The 21,678-nt window shown below is 39.1% G+C and overlaps 2 protein-coding genes across 2 annotated transcripts; one reads left to right on the top strand and one right to left on the bottom strand.

Annotated features, from left to right (window-relative positions):
- The first annotated feature begins 3,619 nt into the window (after positions 1–3,619).
- Positions 3,620–13,103, top strand: LOC147310230 (putative polypeptide N-acetylgalactosaminyltransferase 8). Its single transcript, XM_086268675.1, has 11 exons — positions 3,620–4,114; positions 4,431–4,674; positions 5,605–5,771; positions 6,382–6,565; positions 6,661–6,858; positions 7,312–7,426; positions 7,748–7,933; positions 8,059–8,196; positions 10,199–10,294; positions 10,370–10,537; positions 11,644–13,103. The coding sequence occupies exons 1-11, from the start codon at positions 3,922–3,924 to the stop codon at positions 11,776–11,778; spliced, it is 1,824 nt and encodes a 607-aa protein (XP_086124801.1). The 5' UTR covers positions 3,620–3,921; the 3' UTR covers positions 11,779–13,103.
- ada2b (adenosine deaminase 2b) lies at positions 12,105–21,599 on the bottom strand. The gene is made up of 10 exons (XM_086268676.1): positions 21,421–21,599; positions 20,639–21,022; positions 19,793–20,012; positions 19,490–19,700; positions 19,249–19,376; positions 15,933–16,023; positions 15,542–15,650; positions 15,284–15,441; positions 13,156–13,358; positions 12,105–12,461 (listed from the first exon to the last, which is right to left on the bottom strand). The coding sequence occupies exons 2-10, from the start codon at positions 20,937–20,939 to the stop codon at positions 12,374–12,376; spliced, it is 1,509 nt and encodes a 502-aa protein (XP_086124802.1). The 5' UTR covers positions 20,940–21,022; positions 21,421–21,599; the 3' UTR covers positions 12,105–12,373.
- Between the last annotated feature and the right edge of the window lie 79 nt (positions 21,600–21,678).

A 21,678-nucleotide genomic window follows, 5' to 3' on the forward strand; every position in this document is an offset into this window, starting at 1 on the left:
TAAGAGTACAGAAGAATTTATTGATTCCATGTACAGCATAGGTTTATTTCCACTGATAACAAGACCGACCAGAATAACATCTCATTGTGCAACTCTATTAGATAATATATTTACAAATATAATAGAAGGAAAGATAAAAAGTGGGCTGTTAATCAATGATATAAGTGACCATTTACCAGTCTTTGCATCGTATAATTGCCATTATAAAGTGAACAACGATGGACATAAGATTATTTACAAAAGAATAAGAACAGAGAAGACCTTAAATTGTCTTAGAAATGAACTTTTAAAGCAAGATTGGAATATTGTATATGAACAAACAGAAGTTAATAAAGCTTACGAAGGATTTTTAAGAACATTTAACACATTACTTGATAAAAACTGCCCAGTAATTGAAATCAATAGGAAACACAACTATGCAGGAAGACCATGGATGACAAAAGGACTACAAAATGCCAGCAAAAAAAAGAATACCTTATATCGAGAATTCATAAAAAAGAGAACAATAGAAACTGAAATGAAGTATAAAACTTACAAAAATAAATTAACTAATATAATGAGATCCTGTAAAAGAGAGTATTACATTAAAAGGTTAGAACACAATAAAGATAACACAAGAGATATATTGAATGTATTAAACAGAATAATCAAAAATGAAACAAGGAATAATGATTACCCTGGGTACTTTATAGAAGGGACAAGAAGTATTAATAACATGGAGGAGATAGTAAATGGCTTTAATGAATTCTTCGTAAACATAGGGCCAAAACTGGCAGAAGAAATAAAGGTTGGTGGAACAGAAAGGGACACTGGTGAAAATATTGAAAGGAATAGTAGCTCAATGTTTTTAAGAGCAGTGGAAGAGAAAGAGATTTATGACATAGTTAGAGGACTTAAGAACAAAACCAGTACAGACTGGAATGATATTGATATGGTAACGGTAAAGACAGTTATTGATGGTATCGTAAAACCATTAAAATATATATTCAACTTGTCGTTTCAAAAAGGAGTTTTTCCACAAAAAATGAAAGTTGCTAAAGTTATTCCCATTTACAAAACCGGTGAAAGACATCATTTTACAAACTATAGACCAGTGTCAATACTCTCCCAGTTCTCTAAGATACTGGAAAAACTCTTCATAAAAAGATTTGACAGTTTTGTGGAAAAATATGAATTAATGACAGATAGTCAGTATGGGTTCAGAAACAACAGATCAACAGCTTTGGCACTGATAGATTTAATGGAAAAGATAACGGAATGTATGGATAATAAGAGGTATGCGCTCGGAGTTTTCTTAGATCTAAAGAAGGCGTTTGATACTGTTAATCATGAAATTCTATTAAAAAAACTGGAAAAGTACGGGTTTAGGGGAGTGGTTTTGGAATGGTTAAAAAGCTATGTAGGGAATAGGCAACAATATGTACAAATAAATGAATATAAATCTAATTTGATGGATATAGCTTGTGGAGTACCTCAAGGTTCAGTACTGGGTCCAAAAATGTTTATTATGTACTTAAATGATATCTGCAGAGTATCGGAGATTTTAAAGTTTGTAATATTTGCAGATGACACAAATATACTGTGTTCAGGTGGGGAATTGCCACAGGTTTTGGAGATGATCACACAGGAATTAACGATATTAAAGAAGTGGTTTGATATAAATAAATTATCATTGAATCTCGATAAAACCAAATTTATGTTGTTTGGAAACCAAAAGAAAAACATCGAAGTAGAAATATGTGTTGACAATGTATATTTAGAAAGAGTAAATGAAATAAAATTTCTTGGGGTGATCATTGACCACAAGCTCTGTTGGAAGCCACACATTACTTATGTTCGGGGGAAATTGGCACGGGGCATTGCCGTCCTGGGAAAAGCAAAGCATATGTTGGATCAGAAAGCACTGCACATTTTATACTGTGCTTTACTACTGCCATATATGAGCTACTGTGTAGAGGTCTGGGGAAACACATACAAAAGTAACACACAAACAATAACTATAATACAGAAAAGGGCCATTAGATTAATAAATAATGTAGGGTACAGGGACCATACAAATGCACTCTTTGTCAAAATGCAAGCTATTAAATTCCAAGACTTGGTGAAGCTTAAAACAGCGCAAATAATGTATAAAGTCAGAAATAAATTGCTTCCCAAAGAAATCTGTAAATTGTTCATAGAAAGAGAAGGTGGGTATAACTTAAGAGGGAGATGGAATTTAAAAATACAAAGTGCTAGAACAACTTTAAGAACTATGTCTATCTCAATTGCAGGAGTTAAATTATGGAACAGTCTAACAGAAGAAATAAAAGACAGTCAAAACATAAAACAGTTTAAAGTAAAATATAAAAACCTAATTTTAAATAAGTATAAGAATGAAGAAAACGGGGTTAACCCAGGATGGTAATGTTGCTGGTAATGGTGTTGCGGTTCTTTTTTTGTTTTTTTGTTTTGTTTTGGTTTGTTGTTTTTCCATAACTTGTGTATCTGCAAATATACACATTCTGTATTTTTCATATGAAAGAAACTATACTGTGGTGGGGCTTGCTAATTTCTTGTTTTTGATTTATGTATGTTATGTTTTGTTTTACTTCATATGTTTCATATGTTTCATATGTTGTTTGTTTAATTTAAGACAAAAAAAAAAATTAAATGAATGAGAGGTAAAACTTGAGGGGGTAGGGACAAATAAGTAAATACTTCAGCCTACTCCTTTTCAAACAAATAATGGAATGATATTTTGTAATGATTGTGAAGGCACATGTTTGAAATGTTTGAAATAAAAATGAACTGAACTGAACTGAACTGAATGTTTGCCAAATATATTAAGAAGTCTTTAACATCCAGTATACCAACCAAACAGAAGCAGTATTGGCTTAAGTTTGAATACCAGGAATTCAAAGGCACAGTTGTAATACTGCTATGACAACAATAATTTGTATTCTCTTGTGTGTGGCAGTTTTAACGATGAAAACTAAACCAAAAATAAAAAGAAGCAGTGTGTCGATGAAGCTAGTCACGTGCACAAGTGTATGGACAAAATCTGCAGTGCACTTAAAATGAATGAAAAAGCAGCCAATGATAATGAAATAAAAATATCCTTTTTTTCTTATTGGATGTGATATTTTTTGACATTGTTGGATAAATCATGGTCACACATAAAGAAATTGTAACTCCTTAGATTCCTAACTTGCTCCTGCTTGATTTTTTTTAACTCACTTATTAGCTGGCTTTTTGGTATTTTTTTCCTTATAACTTGCAGCAGCAAGCCAGAGGCATAACAGGATACGGGTGAAACACGACACGGATTACTCAAATCCTACCCCCTCTCCAAAATCTGACCCAGACCCGTGGAAGCTTGTTTTCACCACTGGAGAAAAAGGAAAGACATGGGATCTTTTTTGCCATTTATGTGTCCAAATTTTAATTAGTAAGTTGAATTTTTTTGCTATAATAACCTGAAATTTCTAATTATTAATGACAATTTTTTTTGTTTTTTTCCTTTCAGTGGTGAAAATGGGCTGCCAAACAGACCAAACCCTAAATACTGACCTTTTCGATGTGTTTTTACTAAACAGGCTGGACTATAATGTTGCAGTGCCACAAGCAATTCAGTACTACTCTTTCAGCCCTGTTCCCCTTACCTGCAGAGTCCTCCTCTTTTTCTACCCTCCCAGGTAAGTGCAGTTAATAGTACACACCTGCACCTCAGGTGTAATGTAGACAGCAGAGTGGAGAATAATGCACACACTTCTTTGAATATGATGTAAATTTCAGGATATCAGATTACAGCTCTCGAGCAAGGGGTGGGGAGTAAAGGAAGGGAGAGCACACCTGAAGTAAAAGGCAGAGGAAATGTTTTCTCCACCTCTTTTCACTGTGAAGTAGAGGAGTGTACCTAGCATACACAGGAGCACCAGCATGAGAGCAAGCTGGATGAAAGCTTTGCTTACAGTCCTCATTGTGGCCTTCGCATTGCTATACCTCAGCTCTATTAAGAAGGAGGTCCACATTCATTCTGAGAGACTGCAGAGGGTCCATTACAATGACTCCATCAGGGGTCAGGGAATCGTCAAGAGGATGGAAAAGATGGAAACAGACATCAACAGGCTGCGTGAGTTAAAGTCTCAGTTTGGCAGCTGCTTATGTGTAAAGTCTGTACTTAGAGTTCAGTGAAGAAACAATGAAGGCTAGATCTGTTCATCTGAGGTGTTTCTCATCTGCTACACATGAGAATTTCTGAAGCGAAACAATTAAAGTAACAATTATTATACCCGCCTGCTTTACTACTCACTTATTTTCGCTTTTTAAGTCGACATTGCTAAAAAGTACCAAACTGCTCTTACCTGACTGTTACTGACTTGGTTTTCACAGACAAAAAACAAATTAGATGGACAATGCAAACACCATGTGGTCATTTCTGTCCGCAGTCAGTTTAATGAAAAAGCTTGAAAAGAGGGCACCAGCAGCTGAGAGGAAGGAAGAGGTGAAGGACAAGAGGAAGATGGTGAAGAAGCTGTACCCCAACTCTGATCTATTCAAGAAGTGGGGTGACGATCTGTCGGAGGAGGAGCAGAAGGAAGCCGAGCAGTTGTTTCAGAGATATGGATACAATGCCTTCCTCAGTGACAGGCTGCCCCTCAACAGAGAGATTCCCGACACCAGGCCTCCGAGGTGAGTGCAACACACGAATCCGAAAGGAAATCTAAAAACACACACCGAGCTGCTTTGTGTGTGTTTTTGAGATCGATCAGCAACAATGACATTTTATTGTCTTTGTTGTCTTAGCATGAATGCATATGAATTTAGTACATATACACACTCAATGGCCACATTATTAGGTACATGATTGCTAATGCAGATATGTAATCGGTCAGTCATTAAGGCATGTATACACGGTCAAGATTATCTTCTGCAATTAATCTTGACCCTGAGGAAAAAAGGTGATTTAACTGATGTTGGCTGTGGCATGTTTGTTGGTCTAAGTATCTCAGAAACTGCTGATCTTCTGTGATTTCCTTAAATGACCATCTCTTGGGTTTTCAGAGAATGGTCAGAAAAAGAGAAAATACCCAGTGAGCGCCAGTTATCTGGGAGAAAATCCTTTGTTTGGGTAAAAGGTGAGGCTATTTTGAGTGGAAAGCAAGGAAACGGTAACTCAAATAACCACTTGCTACAACCAAAGTATGCAGAAGAGCATCTTTGAAAGCAGAGCATGTTAAACCTTGAGGCAGATGGGCTACAACACCAGAAGACAATATTTGAATGAATTTTGCATCAAGAACAAGAAAGCATGCCTTTCATCAACATTATTAAAATTTAAACAACAGAGGCAACTTCACTATTGATGCTGACCGTGTCCATCTCTTCATGATCACAGCGTACCCGTCTTCTGATGGATGCTTCCAGCAGCATAACACACCATCAGATCCTGTATGCTGGTTTCTTTAACATGAAAATAAGTTGAAATGGCCTCCACAGTCGCCAGATGTCAATCCAGTAGACAACTTTGTAATGTGGAGTGAACTCTAAAGGATACAATTTCAACTTAAAAACATTTAATTTATTACTTCTTCAGGCTGCCTGCTATTTTTCTGCTCACAGGTGTGCTGTGAAAAATTATCCGAAGGATCTGCCGACCATCAGTGTTGTGTTAATCTATTTGGATGAAGCTCTTTCAATCATTAAAAGAGCCATACGCAGCATCGTGGACAAGACACCAGCTCGGCTGCTGCAAGAAATCATCCTGGTGGACGATCACAGCAGCAACGGTGAGTCAGCATGCTTCCAAAATAATTTTCATATCATTTTCAGACTGTGGTGGATATCCTATGTACACAGGGACGGTACTCAGATATCTGACAAATCTGAAACCAAGCGAGAAAGGAAGGCGCTCACCGCAGCTTTAGTTTATAATGCAAATGATGGCAGAAACTACATCCTTTTATTACAGGCAATAAAAGACATCAGTGTAAAATATGAGATGTAGTTTGAGTAGCAAAGGCTGCACTGAAATTGGACACGGTTGCTTGCGTTTGTGGGTTGGAACTGAAAACATATATCAGGGAGTGTAATGTGTAATTGCGATGTTGCTGTCCACTGATAATCCTAAATAAACACGACCACGTGTGTGGAGTACTCGGAGTAGCAGAGTGGCTTTTACAGGGATAGTACTCTGTATGTTATTTTTAATTACTATGAGTATGGCAAATAAAAAAAAAATCTTGTTTTATATTCAAAGAAGTGCCAAATCTATCAGCTGATTTGTGAAACAGTCTTTGAATTGTTTTTATTAACGATCAGAAAAAAAGTGATTGTTAGAGGCATGAGTAGATTTAATCTGCAGCTCATATTGCTGAAACAGTTCTTTATTTTCTGCAGAGGACTTAATGGAGAAGCTGGATGATTACATCAGCTTTATCCATGAGGAGCGTCCAGGCCTGGTGAAGAAAGTGCGGCACTCTGAGCAGCTGGGCCTCACCCAGGCCAGACTGTCGGGCTGGAAGGCAGCTGAGGGAGAGGTGATTGCAATCTTAGACGCTCACATAGAAGTCCACGTCCAATGGTTGGTTTAAGATCTGAGTGACTCTTTTCAGAGCTGTGGTGATAATCCTGTAATTGGCCCTCATGTTTCTTTTAAAACTGTTTGTGCGTGTCTAGGGCAGAGCCTTTACTGGCTCGGATTAAGGAGGACCGGACCGTTATACTGACGCCTGTTTTTGACAAGGTCAACTACGATGACCTGACACTGAGTTCCTACAATACTGCATCTCATGGCTTTGACTGGGCAATGTGGTGCATGTACGAGTCCTTCAGACCTGAGTGGTATGCCTTGGATGATGAGACGCAGCCTGGCAAGTAAGAGTCACATTTAAAGACATCACATTTTACGCATGAACTCCCAGCATGTCAGGACAACACAGTGTGGACGTTTCAGACTCTCCGCTGAACCACGGCTTAGAAAGCTATGAAGACTGTATACATGGAGCCAGTGTTGCCAAAACAAATATTCAAGGATAGTTGCTGACAAAATCTTTCGCATTAAGCAATCTGCAGAGTGTAACACAGCACCCATGTGGGTGTCTATAGGTTGCACAAAGAGCAGATTTAAGGTTTTTGCTGCTAGAATGAAAGCAGAACACCCTTGATCACACATCTTTTGTTTTTTTTTCAATCCTTGGTTGCTTTGGTGTTTCAGGCTTTGCGGTCATAATTCTTTATAATTAGGTTTGCTTTGCTCTCTTAGTTTGAGTGCTGTATGGTAAGATTTTTTGCTTATTCAGTTTTTCCTTTGTTAAACGGTGTCACCAGGAGCCCCTCAGTCATGGGGATACTTGTGGCTGATCACAAGTTCTTCGGAGAGATTGGAAGCCTTGATGGTGGAATGAAAATATACGGTGGGGAAAATGTGGAGCTGGGCATCCGGGTAAGTACTGACTGGATCAAGTCCTACTGGAGACTTGGAGATTTGAAATATGTTAGTCTACCTACCTTTTATTTAGCCCCACCATATGTGCCTTTACACACTTCTTTTTGCAACCAGGCTCTGTGGCTTTAGGTGGTTTGCAACGTTATGGTTCCTAAATGCTTCCACTTTGTAATAATACCACTTGGATTTAAAGTCTTATACAAATACTGACTCCAATGTAACTTTATTTGGTTATATTTGTGATCAGTTTTAATGGGTAATCCTTTTTATATTAGTTGCATTAAAAGCCTCCAAACCTACTTTTATATGTTTTCACAGGTGTGGCTGTGTGGAGGAAGCATTGAAGTTGTGCCTTGCTCTAAAATTGCCCACATTGAACGAGCAGTAAAGCCTTACCTCCCAGACTTGAGTGTCATGATGAAGCGTAATGCACTGAGGGTAGCAGAGGTGTGGCTAGATGAATACAAATACAATGTCAACATTGCTTGGAATCTTCCCCTTGAGGTTAGAAGAGAGGGCACTTTCCGAGTTGCATTTAAGATCTAAATTGCACAGTTGTGTGCTCTGCAGGTTGAGTAATGGTGTGCGCACTCAAACATGTCTCTGTGGTCCTATTGTTTTTCCTACAGAACCATGGGATAGACATCGGAGATGTGTCGGAGAGAAAGAAGCTCAGAGAGAGGCTTAATTGTAAGCCCTTTAAGTGGTATTTAGACAATGTTTACCCCAAGCTGGACCCCCTGCATGACCTGCTCAGTTATGGAGCTGTAAGTCAAAAATAACTGTTTTGTCGGAATACATATGAGAGGTTGGATATTAAAGTGTGACCATAAAGTCTTTTTAACTCTTTAATTCTCATTAATAATTAATTAATTAATTTAAAGGGCCTCTCTGTGGAATGTTTTTAATGCTTTTCAAGGGGTTTCCCCCCCTATAAATGTATTACAGCTTTAAAAATTTCAAAATGAGACCTTCCCCAAGTTCTGAGGTTGCCTCCAATGTCCTACATGTGGACTTTTTCTTTTCTTTTTTTTTTTTTTTAAATGTAACGGTTGTATGATGGATTCTCTGCAAAAACAAATTGGTGTGATTTATGTGATGTTTATTATCCTAAATCACAGGCTTAAAGGCCTCTTTTCTGCTGCCCCATAACATCACCCCCCCAAAAAAAAAAACAGATAACAATATTTGTGAGTCAAATTTAGCCACTTACTTGCTATGTTGGATTGTAGCAAAAGAACTGACCAGGACTGTCTTCTTTTAGCTATTTTGCTAGTGATAGACTGTGCAACATATTGTCGTGAGTGGTTGAGGTTAGCTGGGCCTCCAGTGGCGTAGTGGTTAACACATTTGTTTTCGCTGGTTTGTCTCAGCTGGAGAGACACGTCGTCTCCAGGGTTGTATTAGGGAGTCCATCAAATATGTGGCCAAATTTGACAACAGAAGCCAAAAGTAGTTTAGATACAAACTCTTTTGTCATACCTTCCCTAGACTGTATATAAAAGATGGATGTAGTTATTGTGATGGTTGCGAGGTTCTGTTAAAAAACCTCGACATGAGCAGTTTTGTTATTGCCATCTTTGTGTTAGGGTGGTAACAGTAAAGTAAACAGGGCTTGAAACTTGTGACTGAGACCATAAACGTGTTTACTGAGGTCACAGAGTGAAGGAGCCAGTTTTCAGACTCAGAAGCAAAATCCATCTTTTTTATACAGTCTGTGATTGAGGTCGCTTGCTAATAATACTAACTTCATAGCAATGAAAATGCTACATAGATAGTCTAAAATGGTTCCAGCACACTATTAATCATGATCTGTGGTGGTAGTTTTAGCCATAAATAAATTATTTAACATTACAAAGTAAATTTTTAGTTAATATTTAATTGAGGATGATGCAAGGCAAGCTTCTCTGCCTTGTCAAGTCAGCTTTGTTGGCTTTATAAAAGGACTCAGGCTTATGCGCTGGCCTCTAAGGAGTCATATGTGACATAAAATGCTTACAAGATGCAGCAGCAAGTTCAAATTCACACACATGTTAGTCCCTATTACACAATGAAGATCAGCACACAACATGGGCAGACGTCACCAGCAGCAAAGAACCTTTAAGCAGCTTTTGTTTTTTTTACGCTTATCATATTATTTTTTTATTTGAAGACTTTCCTGGGGATACATCAAGGTGTCTTACGGTTACAATAGATTCATTCACTGGAGAATATTATGTACTCTTACTTCGTTTTTATGCAGGGTGTGTTTCATAGTGAGAGCATCTGTAAAGCAAACTTTCCATGAATGCTCTCAAGGAACTCCCTCTTGGTGGTGCTTCTGCTAATATTTAATTGCACTGAATCTTGGTACAGTGACATTGCAGTATTAGCAAACTCCCCTTTCCCATCTTTTCTAATTGAGAATTAATTTAAAGTTAGAGTTTTGTTTTTGTTCCAGAGTCAATTTACTCATTTACTTAAAGGAAATACAGTGTTGGGAGTATTTTTATTGTAGTTTAGAAAAGATATTACAATACAAACACAATACTTCATGTTATAATTTGCCTCTTAATCCTTGTTTGGTTTGTGAATTTGGCCTCACTGACAAATACTTTTTGTTAGTTTTGCAAACTCATAATGTCGTTTCAGTTTGCATCTTTTTTATTTTTATATCAGTTAACTAAAATGTGTTTCTGCACCATAATAGCGTCTGGATTTGTCTGCTGGATACACATTGTGCTCTTTCTAATGAAAGCTGCTCCAGTTTATTTGTGCTTTTGTTGGCAGATGATAAATGATCTGAAGCCAGAACTCTGTGTTGACCAAGGCCCGATGCCAGGAAACACACCCATCTTGTATGGATGCCACTTCTATTCGACTCAAGTATGTTTAGATATTCAATGCTTACAAACAGGTGGTGATTTTGTTTTTGTAGGTAATTGTTGTTCTTTGATTTAGCACTGTTTTTATCGCTCTGATGGACAACTCTACATTGGCGGGATCAAATCTCATAAGTACAACAGCAACCGCTGTCTAGTGGACCCTTTCAGTGGTCTCTACCCGGGGCTGTATGACTGCAAAATAGCCAAACAGAAAGACTTTCACATGCTGTGGGATTTTAAACAGGTAAATATTTCAGTTTTTAAATATAGACTCAGTCAAACCTGAGGGAAGTTGCCACCCGACCCACTCTGAATCAGCTGATTTTTTTTTTTAAAAGCTTTTAAGCTTGTCCAGCCAAAGGACTGTTGAGCTTATGCTACACTAGGCATAAGCTCAACTAATGAAACTTGATCACCTAGTAGGTGATGTTTTGCAGTTTTTTTTAACATGTTCATTGTGGTCCTCAGTTGCTCCCAAACACATTAAAAAAACAAACAAAAAAAAAACAAAACTTCACCCTCTGAGAAATAAAACAAGTCTGTATAATATTGATTAAGAATGCCTACAGTGCTGTGAGGCATCTAAATTTGATGAGACGCATTTGTTGGAGTCAACTAAATATCACGAGATTATAGCAGATTACTGGTAAATGGAGGAGGCCTCAGGGCAGAGAGGTCTGGGTGTCTCGGAGCAGACACATCCATACATCCAGTCCAGTGGATGTATGGATCATCATATTCAATGATACTGATGATCAATAGAGAAGTTTTTGCAGTTGATGTAAAATTAATTTGATGGTAGTCTGTTAACTTAGCTTAAATATGTTTTTCAGTCCTGAAAATCTTAGTTGGTTATTGGATATTCTTACGAAATATAAACATTGGGGGAAAAACCCCTAATTTCAACCAAGTATTAGACTTTGAGGGCCTGTACTGCAGACAATTTTCAAAGCATGAAGGTAAATTTACAAGGCAAATAACCTTGTGTTTATGTAGCACTTTTCTACTCTGCCTGAGCACTCAAAGTACTTTATACAACATGCCTCATTCACCCAGTCACACAGCACTTTTTCTATGCTTAAGTGCTTTCTATCTAACATTCACACTGATGGATGTATTCGAGAACCATTTGGGGTTGGTTCTGTACCTTCCCTAAGGATACTTTGGCATGCAGACTGGAGCAGCCAGGGCTCGAACCACCACCCTGCTGAGCCTTGCAAATATGGTGACGTTATTGTATAAATAAAAAAAAAAAAAAAAAAAAAAAATCAGCCTAATCTGAGGTCACATGGAAGCCAGTCACAAATGTCTGGAGAAGAAAAGGAGACAATAAAATGTGTTTATTTGCAGGGAGGACCGATCCAGAACAGAAAAACAAAGCGATGTCTAGAAATTGCGAAGGATGACGTTGGCTTTTACCAACTCGTCGTCCAGCAGTGCACCGGTCAGAGCTGGAATATACAAAATCTCATCAAAGACCACTAAGAGACTGCTGGGCAGGTCTCAGAAGATAATGAGCTGTTTATTGCACAAAAAGTGAACCTCGTGTCAAAGAAAGATCGTTAGTTGTCTTTCGTTACATCATTATTTAAAAAAGAAACAAGGTTTCTGAAGTGAGTCACTGAAAAAGTGAAACTTTTTTTCTTCTACTTTTTGTATTTAAATTAGATGTATGTGCATCAACTACAAAGAAACATTTTATTTTTCTTGTTTGTTTTGAATAGAGAAATTTCCTTGTGAACAGTTCCCCTGTACATGTTTGGTATTATGAAGACAAAAGACTAGCTGTGCATGACAAACTTGACCAAACCTCCCCCCCCCCCCCCCCCACTGTCAGCTGGTCTCTTGTAAAGCTTCTTCGTGATCGCTCAAGGGGTGAAAAAGCTACTAAGACACTTACAGTACCAACCTGCCAATCCCGTCAAACTGTTAGTCTTACTGTTAACAGAGACTCCAATAGCCTTAATCTTTTTTTTTTTAAAATAAAGTCTGCTAAAGGCCTATGAATATTTACCTTTAGTGATATTACAAACATTCAGTCATTCATTCAAGTCAGTCAGGATCTAATATCACTCGGCTGTTATGAGTTGGCAGAAATGAAGGCGTCCCACTTTTTCAGCCACATGGCACGACCTGAATCCTTCAGATGAGCTGGGAGTGAGCTATACCTGCAGGCAGAAGAAGAAATATTTAATGAGAAGAAACATACTGCAACAGGGCTTAAAACCAAAGGTTTTCTTAAAATAATATAAACATTCATGTTTTTTTTAATGTGAAAATCATCTTGGAGAGATTTATAAGTTGCTTCAAAAATGCAATTCCAACATGAATATTATTGTTGTCCTGACAAATAAATAAGGACATTATCTGAACGCTTGGCTCAATTTTTTACTTTTAAATTTTACTAAACATGAGTAACTCTGTGTTAGCATAGTGCTGAACATCATATTGGAGGATACTGTTACTGATAGCATGAGTTTAGTCATCCTCGTGCACTTAAAAACTGGTATGCTCGTAATGCTGACTTTAACTAATTATATCTACATTTTCTAAGGAAAATGTTAAATTTAATGGAATCTGGTCAGATGAAATGTACTTTATTTAAATAAATAAACCTTTGATTTGATATATTTCCAGTGCATTCCTGAGAATTGTTCTTCATGTTTATTGAGAGGTGAGAATCATTGAGTGTATGTTGGACTGAAATTCATTCACTTGTATAATTTAATTCATACTCATTCAAAGATAGTATGATGAAAACTGGCATCAGCTGTTGGCCACCACATTTTGAGCCCATCTTGTTTTCTTTGAAGGCTTAACGTTAAAACATGAATGAAAGAAATAAAGTGAAATTATTCTGACGTGATGGAGTTTGCAGCCAGTTCTTTGAGCGTGCCCAGGTTTGCTTTCAACCCTCCGATGCCCACGAATGCTTGATAGAAGTCATAGGAGAGGCCTGTGGTGCCAAACAGGGACGGGTCATCGGCACTGATGACCATCGGGTGACCCTCTGACATCAGCACAGTAGCAGGGTGGTTCCTCAGGTCTGAAACCAGCTTCAGCACCTGCAGGTCAGAGGTGAAACAAACTCAGGTAAGTTATGTATAAACACATGTACATACTGTGTGTATTTTACGATGGCAGTGCTAACAGGTCATTAATGTGACGTGTATATTTCTGTTCACTTTTATTTAAAATAATGTCCTCAATTCCTGACTTTTAGGCATTTAAGCTTCTTCAAAAACACCTGATAGATTTAGATAATCTTACAATTTTAAATCATGTTAATTTAATCGACATTTCTTGCCATTGTACCAGCTGACTTTTAGTGGTTGCAGTTTAAATTTCAATTTAATCAGGCTTAATGTTTGACACCGGTATTACCTTTTGTCTTTGGTAGCAAGATATCATTTATAAATTAAAGATTTTTATGACAAGTTAAAATTTTTCTTAGTTTTACATTTGTTCTTGACTTGGAAAGTTTATCAACCTACGTATGAGATGAGTTGTTTTTAACCATATTTCAGAAAGTGCTACAAAACTACTACCAAAGACCATACTGATGACTCATCCTGGAGGCCACAAAAGAACCCAGAACAACATCTAAAGAACTGCAGACCTCACTCTCCTCAGTTAAGGTCAGGTCACGCTAAGAAAGAGACTGTGCATCCATGGGAGACTTCCAAAGAGAAAACGAGCAAGTCCACGTCTAAATGTCAACAAAAAAAAAAAACCCCAATGTGAAGGATTTGGAGTGGCCTAGTCAAAGTCCGGACTTAATACGATTGAGGGGCTTTGGCATGATCATAAACCCTCCAGTGTGGCTGAGTTAAAGCAATTCTGCAAAGAAGAGTGAGCCAACATTCCTCCACAGCCATGTAAAAACACTCTTGTCAGTTATCGCAAACACTTGATTGCAGTTCTTGGTGCCAAAGGAGACACAAGTTATTAGGTTTCGGGGCAATTGGATAACTTTTCTCTTAATAAATGAAATCATCATTGAAAAGATATTTAGAATTTACTTAGGTTATTTTTGTCTAATATTTAAAAGTGTGACAAATATGCAAAAAGGGGGCAAATGCTTTTTCACAGCCTTCTACAGGTATATCACTTTGCATTGCCCATAACATTAAAGGTGGTCTCTTCTTAAAGTTAGATTGTTTTATAGTGTTAATCCTACATCACGAAGAAGCTACAAATCACAGCAGTGTCTTCTGCTCTGGTAGCTTTAAAGGTATTCAGCGCAACACAGTCAAGCTGTGGGTCGGAGGTTGTGTCATCCAAATATTTCTGTGAAGGTTCTCAGTCATCCAGGTCATCGTAGTCTAAGGAGCTTGGAAAGAAAAGCGTCTGGACTTCTTTAAGTTGCTTGAAGACGTTTCACCTCTCATCCGAGAAGCTTCTTCAGTTCTAAGGGTCAAATGGTGGAGAGTCCCAGATTTAAACCCTGTGGGAGTTTCCCCCCAAAGAGGGAACAAAGGACCCCCTGATGATCCTCGACCTAATCACATGAGTCAAGATGTGAAAACGGGTGTGGGTCCCAAGAGCCAGGGTTTCGGATGAGCTCATTGTGAAACCTGGCCCCACCCTATCATGTGGTTTGCTGAGGTCAGATGGCCCAGGCGCCTGGGAAGGGATCTCAAAACTGGATTATATATGGCAGACAGTTGGTGTCATAAACCACCGCCTCAGGAAACCACATGATAGGGTGGGGCCAGGTTTCACAATGAGCTCACCTGAAACCCTGGCTCTTGGGACCCACACCCGTTTTCACACCTTGGCTCAGGAATTAGGTCGAGGATCATCAGGGGGTCCTTTGTTCCCTCTTTGGGGGGAAACTCCCACTGGTTTTAAATCTGGGACTCTCCACCATTTGACCCTTAGAACTGAAGAAGCTTCTCGGATGAGAGGTGAAACGTCTTCAAACAACTTAAAGAAGTCCAGACGCTTTTCTTTCCAAGCTCCTTAGACTGTCATGTAATGAGCTTACCTGGTTTGAGATGGGACAAAGCTCCACAGCCACATTTCTTTTCCTAGAAAGTTCTTTGGCAAGCGGATGGTGCGCTAAAGCGTAGCCGTGGCCAATGCGCATGGTGTTGAATAGAAGGGCATCAAGAATATTTTGATCTGTGTCTGTGCCTTCGTCATCTGTACACATAGATACAAATACAGCGTACAGTACATTTCAAAATAATTTTTCAAATCTTACTCATGGTATAATGAGCTTTATGCTTTTTGATCCCCCCACCTGTCTCCCCTGCATGAAAGAAGTACGGCAATCTGACACCAAGTTCAGCTGGCAGAGAGAGGGCCTCTCTGAAGAACCAAAGACTCTTCCCGCTGTCCTCCCGTCCAACCTGCAAACCATAAGGTTAACTAGTAATGCTACGCTAGGGTACACCCTGCAAGAGCTGACAGTCAGTCGTATGAAGAGAGACAGAAAGCCATTCATGCTCATATCTAAGGTGAATTAGGAGTTAACTTGAATTTCTTAGGATTGTAGGCACAATACAAGAAGAGCAGAAAAGTCAGACAGACATGTAAATTCCACACCACATGGTCCCCAATAAGCAGATAAATGATCTCTGGACTCAGAGCTTATAAGAAGTTGAGGCTAAAGTACACGGGTCACTTCTTACCATGTCAAATCCTGCAACGACATCTGGGAAGTCCTTTTGCAGCTGAATGGCCTCTTTTACAGCAGCTTTGACCTCAGATATACTCAAAGCTCTGAAGAAAGGAACAACACACATAGATGACAGTACTTTCTAAGACTCACAAACAACAAAATGTTTAATTTTACATCAAGATATAGAAGTTAAGATGCCTGCCTGAGAAAAATCGGTTTCCAATGTTGAAAACAGGTGATAAACCTTATCAGCATTTAAGCGCAGGTTTTCCTAACAGAACTGTCCAGGAAAATAAACGGGGAACTTACAAGTAGATGGTCATAGCCGCTTACTCTAGTGGTACTTTGAGGCACATGCTGAATCTAAACCAGTAAAATTAAGACACATGCACATTTTAAGATTAAATTAAATGGTTACTTTAAAGTAAAATTTGACCTAAAAATGAATGTCTTAATAAAATTTTGTGGCAGTTGGTGCTATATTGAAAAAACAAAGTCAGCGTATCACCAAATCAGGAATCAGGTTTAATCCTTTTGGAGCCCCTGAGTATCTGTTCAAAGTTTAATATGTATATTTCAGTCTGCTGCCAGCAGAGCTAAAAAAATAAATAAATTCAAAATCAACTTCACAGATGTTAGGATATCAGTCATGCTATCAAACTTGTCTCAGTGACTTCAGATTGCTCCCAAACTTTTCATCCCTAAATTGTAACGTGCTTTCTGTCGGATTAACACAACATCAGGATTTAACAGGACTCCATCACAGCTGCAGAAATCATTATACGTCCCTTTTTCATGTGTTTGGATTTATCAAATGAATGGACTGTCCTGTTCATAACTGGACTTTGTCGCTGCTTCCTTTGCAAGAAAACAGGAAGCCGAATGATTCGAGATAATATATTGAATTATCATTTAATTATTTTCCAAACTGAAACACAGTTCGACTTAAAGTAGAGCTTGGAGATCACAACATCTTGCCCCCATTTTATTTAACATGAGAAATGTGCTGCCAGCGGTTGGAAGTAAGTGGTGGGAAGTAATTTGGAGGTACATACATTGGTTACAAGGCTATTATCTAATAAATTATTCATCTTTTCATGCCTAAAGATGAATAAAAATACTTAAAAAAAAATCCTGATTGAGGTTGTCATAATTCATGCATGAAAGGGTTAAGTAAAACTACATTTCCAGTGGAGTTACTTGAAAACCACTGAATTCTTTACATTTAACTGAAGACGGTTAAAAAAAACACACACACACACAATATTTCAAAGAAAACATTATGTTGCAAAATAAAAGCTAATTTTCAACTTCCTTCCACGAGACAGGGTCCAAAAAAAAACTCTGGACAAGTTACATAATGGTAAAACATATGCACATAAAAGAGTGTGCTGTCTCACAACTCATGAGGGTAATTAGTAGCATAACTGTCTCTAAAAAGACTCATAGCTCCTTATCTCACTAGTTAAAAAGGAAAGGGGAGGGGTTCACCACTTGAAAAAAAAAGACTAGTGAAAGACTAAATGATCAAATATTCCAGTTGAAAAAAAAATAAAAAATGTGTAAATATTATTAAAAGATTCAGAGAATCCAGAGAAATCTCTGTATACAACGGATAAGGCCGAAAGCCTATCCTTGTCTCTCTGGGGGTAGTGCATCAACAACACTCATCACTGCTTCCACTGATCCAAAAGTCTATGATACAAGAAAAAGAAAACATTTATGAACAACATCCATAAACACAGCTGCCTTCTTTGAGCCCATGCTAATTTTAGATGGGCTAAAGGGGTGTAAAAACTGTGCTGCAGTCTGGATAATCTGAGCTTTTTTTGGAAATCACAAATGTGCCATCCTCTGGGCTGAAGAGGAAATGAACCATGTAACTACAGATCACTGTGGACCTAAAAAGCCTGCACTTTTGATACTTTATTTTTTTTTTTACGTGTAATCCAACAGCATGCCACCAAGTCCAGGTTTGTAAATCTGCCTTAGCATCTTCTTTTGTCACACCAGCTATGGCCTGGGAGCTCCAAGTTCAACATCCTTTGTCTAATATATCCACTCCTCTGCACACGTCCAAGTCATCTCAGCCTAACCTAACTTTGTCTCTAAACCACTGAGCTGTCCCTCTAATGTACTTTAATCTTTGCCATCCTCGTCACTCCCAATGAAAATTGCCTCCTTCAGCTTGGTTTCCTGTCTCCTGCTTCTCTTTCACTATTGCTTCTATTCTTCTCACACTCTTTTAAACCTCTAATAGCATAGCTGACTTCAGGTATATGAACTAATCCACCTTCACTACATCTATGCCTTGTCCGCCTTCCACCTGTCTCACTGACTTTCATTCCTCTTCTTTGCAGTGCATACCTGCACCTCTCCAGGGTCTCTTCAAACTGTTCCCTACTGTCAAAACAGAGCACAATGTCATCTGGAAACATGCCTGACCTTACGTTAACCTGTCCTTCACCACTGCAAACAAGAAGGGGTTCAGAGCAGACCGCCGATGCAATCTCTCTCCAACCTTGAATATCTGTCACTCCTGAGTTCCACATACAGTGTCACAGGTCCTCTCTTGGCACTCATCATCTGCTTTCTTTACACCCACAAAGAAACAGTGAAGCTGACCTTCAGCCTGCACTTCTGCATCAACACTCCAAGCGTCCGTAGTGCTCTTTCTCAGGGTGAAGCCATACTGCTGCTCACTGATCGTCTTTTCTTAACCCAGCTTCAACAGTTCTAGCGGGATAAAGCTTTTACAATACCAAACATTTATCCCTGTATTTAGTTCAATTCACTTTTCTTTATCTAGCACCAAATGACAACAGCCTGCCTCCAGGTTCTTTATTTTGTAAGATGAAGACCCTGAAATAATATAGAGACACCCCCAACAATCAATTGAGCCTCTATGAGTTATATACGAAAGAGGATTAGGGCCACTGGGAAAAAAAGGTGGGCACGTCTTTTTTTTTTTCTTCTTTTCCAGAACTCTGAGAAAAAAGTCAGAATTCTGACTTTAAGAAGGAAAAAAAAAGTCATGCCCACTTTTTTTTCTCCCAGTGGCCCTAATCCTCTTCCGTAGCAATCACTGGGTGACAATAGGAAGGAAAAACTCTTTAACAGGAAGATACCCCTGGCAGGACCAGGCTCAGGGACAGGCAGCCCAGATTGGGGGTCAAGGGAGGAAAACAAGACACAGAAAAGGCATACATAGGCTCTGTGAACTTTTCCACAATGAAGCTAATAATTTGTGGAGTGCTTAGACAGCCTTGGTTGTCACTTGAAATGGAGTGTAATTTGAGAGAAGCCCTCTCTACGATATATTTTACCTGTGGACAGAAATTATGATACGAGCCCCGAGAAAGTCTGGATGGTCTCCAATAAATTTCTTTGTAACCTCTTGAAATGTTTTCAGAGTCCAGAACTTATCGTGAATAGTTCCATCGAGCTCGTATGTCTGCAACACAGAAAGGTTTCAGTTAGAAAAGCAGAAATGTCGGATATACTGCTGCTGTAGCTGTTTAGCACAGGCTGACGCTGCAAGGATCAGGTGTAAACAAACAAACAAACCCTTGAGAGACCGCTCCTCAGTTCCAGATACAGGATGTTGTCGCGGTGAAGCTCCTCTAGGCCTTTATAAAAATAATCCTTCAGGACTGGAGCATGGGTGACTAAGCCCGCAGATGCGATGAAGGCTTTCTCAAACTTCCCCCACACAACGTCTTGGCTTGGGTATTGACCATCTGGATCCTCGGTGACCAGAGTGAGGTGCTGCATTAAACTGTAAACCACCCAAAAACGACCTTTCAGTGTTAAGTTCTCCCACTACAGCTTGACTTTACATGTTCAAGAGAGGGTTAGAGGTTAACTAACCTGTTATCAAAGCCAGTAGGATCTCCTATTTTGGCTCTCAAGGTCTCGAGCAGTTGCCAGTAGAAGCAGTCCCAGCGTGGGAAGGGCTGGCGAGCTGAGAACTGGAAGCGGACAGAGTTGTCCCAAGTGAAGCAGATGTAGCAGTTAGGTCTGTAGGTGACGTTTTTCACCAGCCACTCAACACTGACCAGAGAGGAGCTGTGGATGTGGAGGGCTGCGCCTGTCACCCAAACAGCAAGATGTAACCTCAAACTTAGGCAAATACTGAAAGTAATCATTGATGACTTGTAAGACAGGCCCTAGGGTTCAGGAATATTAAAGGCCTCCCACACCTGATAAATCTAAGAAAAACTAAACAACCTCACAGTTTCTAGGGATTTTGTTTAATATTTTTCAGTCTCTGTCTGCTCATCTTTGCTTTTCTGAAAACATCTAGTGGATTAGACATCAAGCACCACATCTGCATTCCTCTTAATTTTTTCCCCAAATCATTTTTTTTTCTCTCCATTGCTAATACATACAGCTTTTACAGCACACTACAGTATATGAAATATCAGAGAAAGCAGCCTGGGCGTGCTGCACAGCTGTGACGTAAAGGGGACCAGAAATATGACTTTTGAGAATTGCTGCAGTGCTTTACCTTTTTGTTCTTTCTCTGCCAAAATCTAATCACTTTATCCTTGAGTCCACATTTAGGATTAACCTGAGGTCACAATGACCATGACCTTTGAATGCCAAAATAAACAATAACAGCATTAGGTTTGGTTGGGTCCCCTTGACCTTCTAAGCTCCTGCATCTGTTTCTGGTGGACTGATGCAGTAGGCCAGACAAAGCTTTAACATCACCTTTAGGCATCTTTTGCAGCAGTTTGAAGACTGGGCTCTTTTCAATGAGAGGTTTTGCTTTGAAGAAATGCAAAGCAGGAGGAAAAGGTGTGGCAGACATCTCTTGCTCCTTCAATCGATGGAGGTAAGCGTCCAGCTTCTGCTCGGCCGCTGTCAGCACCACTTGTCCTCCCGTTTGCCTGGATGCCTCCTGACGCATCAGCAGGTCCCTCTGAGCGGGGTCAGGCATCCCTTCAGTCACCCTCACAAACCACAGAAGGGGCACATAAGTGACCACAGCCCAGAGGAACGAGATCACCATGTCCTTGTGTGCCACCGAAGGGTGCTGTATCCCTACTAGAACAACATGTTCTCACTTTTGAAAGGAGCAGGCTGTATTTGGTGCTGGAAATGAGAAGATACTCCATGAAAGACATGAATACTGTCGTTAAAGGAGAAGTTTTTGTAGCTTTGATAGTAACTGAATAAATTTCAAGCTTGTTACAAGTTCTTTAGGATTATAACATGCTCACACAGTGCTGACAGATTCTAGGGTGAAGCCGCACTCAACTGATTTATTTTGAGACATGCTCAATAATCCAGGTAAGCAAATCCCAGAAAATTGATTCTGTTAATCCTGATGCTGAGAACGCTGTATCCAGATGAACAAATTCAACTTTCTGGACCACATTTATTATGCATAAGAGGTAACGAAAGTAGCACACAGCTCTCGGTAACAGTGACAAATGAAGACAAATCTTAAAAGGCAAATCTAACTCCTTTAAAAACAAGACCATACTTACAAGAACAGCAAGAAGCAGCGTCTTGTGTCTCTCTCCACAGTCTCCTTAAATGCTCGGCTTGTTTTCCACAAGAAACTCTTGAATGTCAGGAAAAATACTCGGAGCGACCGGATAATTGGGACATTTTTGTCTGACTAATACCATGTGATAAACTAATGAATGAAGCATGAATGGCCAGTGTTGCAAAATAAATGGGAAAGACTGGAGATCATTCAGCTGCGAGAACAATGTGCGAGTCAAAAAGAAGAGAGGAAATAC

This window comes from Aulonocara sp. 'chitande type north' Nkhata Bay, linkage group LG17, assembly GCF_057382095.1.
Source record: "Aulonocara sp. 'chitande type north' Nkhata Bay isolate Kocher_YH1m ecotype deep benthic linkage group LG17, A_spYH_male_GT1.1, whole genome shotgun sequence".
In the NCBI taxonomy this organism is placed as follows: Eukaryota; Metazoa; Chordata; class Actinopteri; order Cichliformes; family Cichlidae; genus Aulonocara; species Aulonocara sp. 'chitande type north' Nkhata Bay.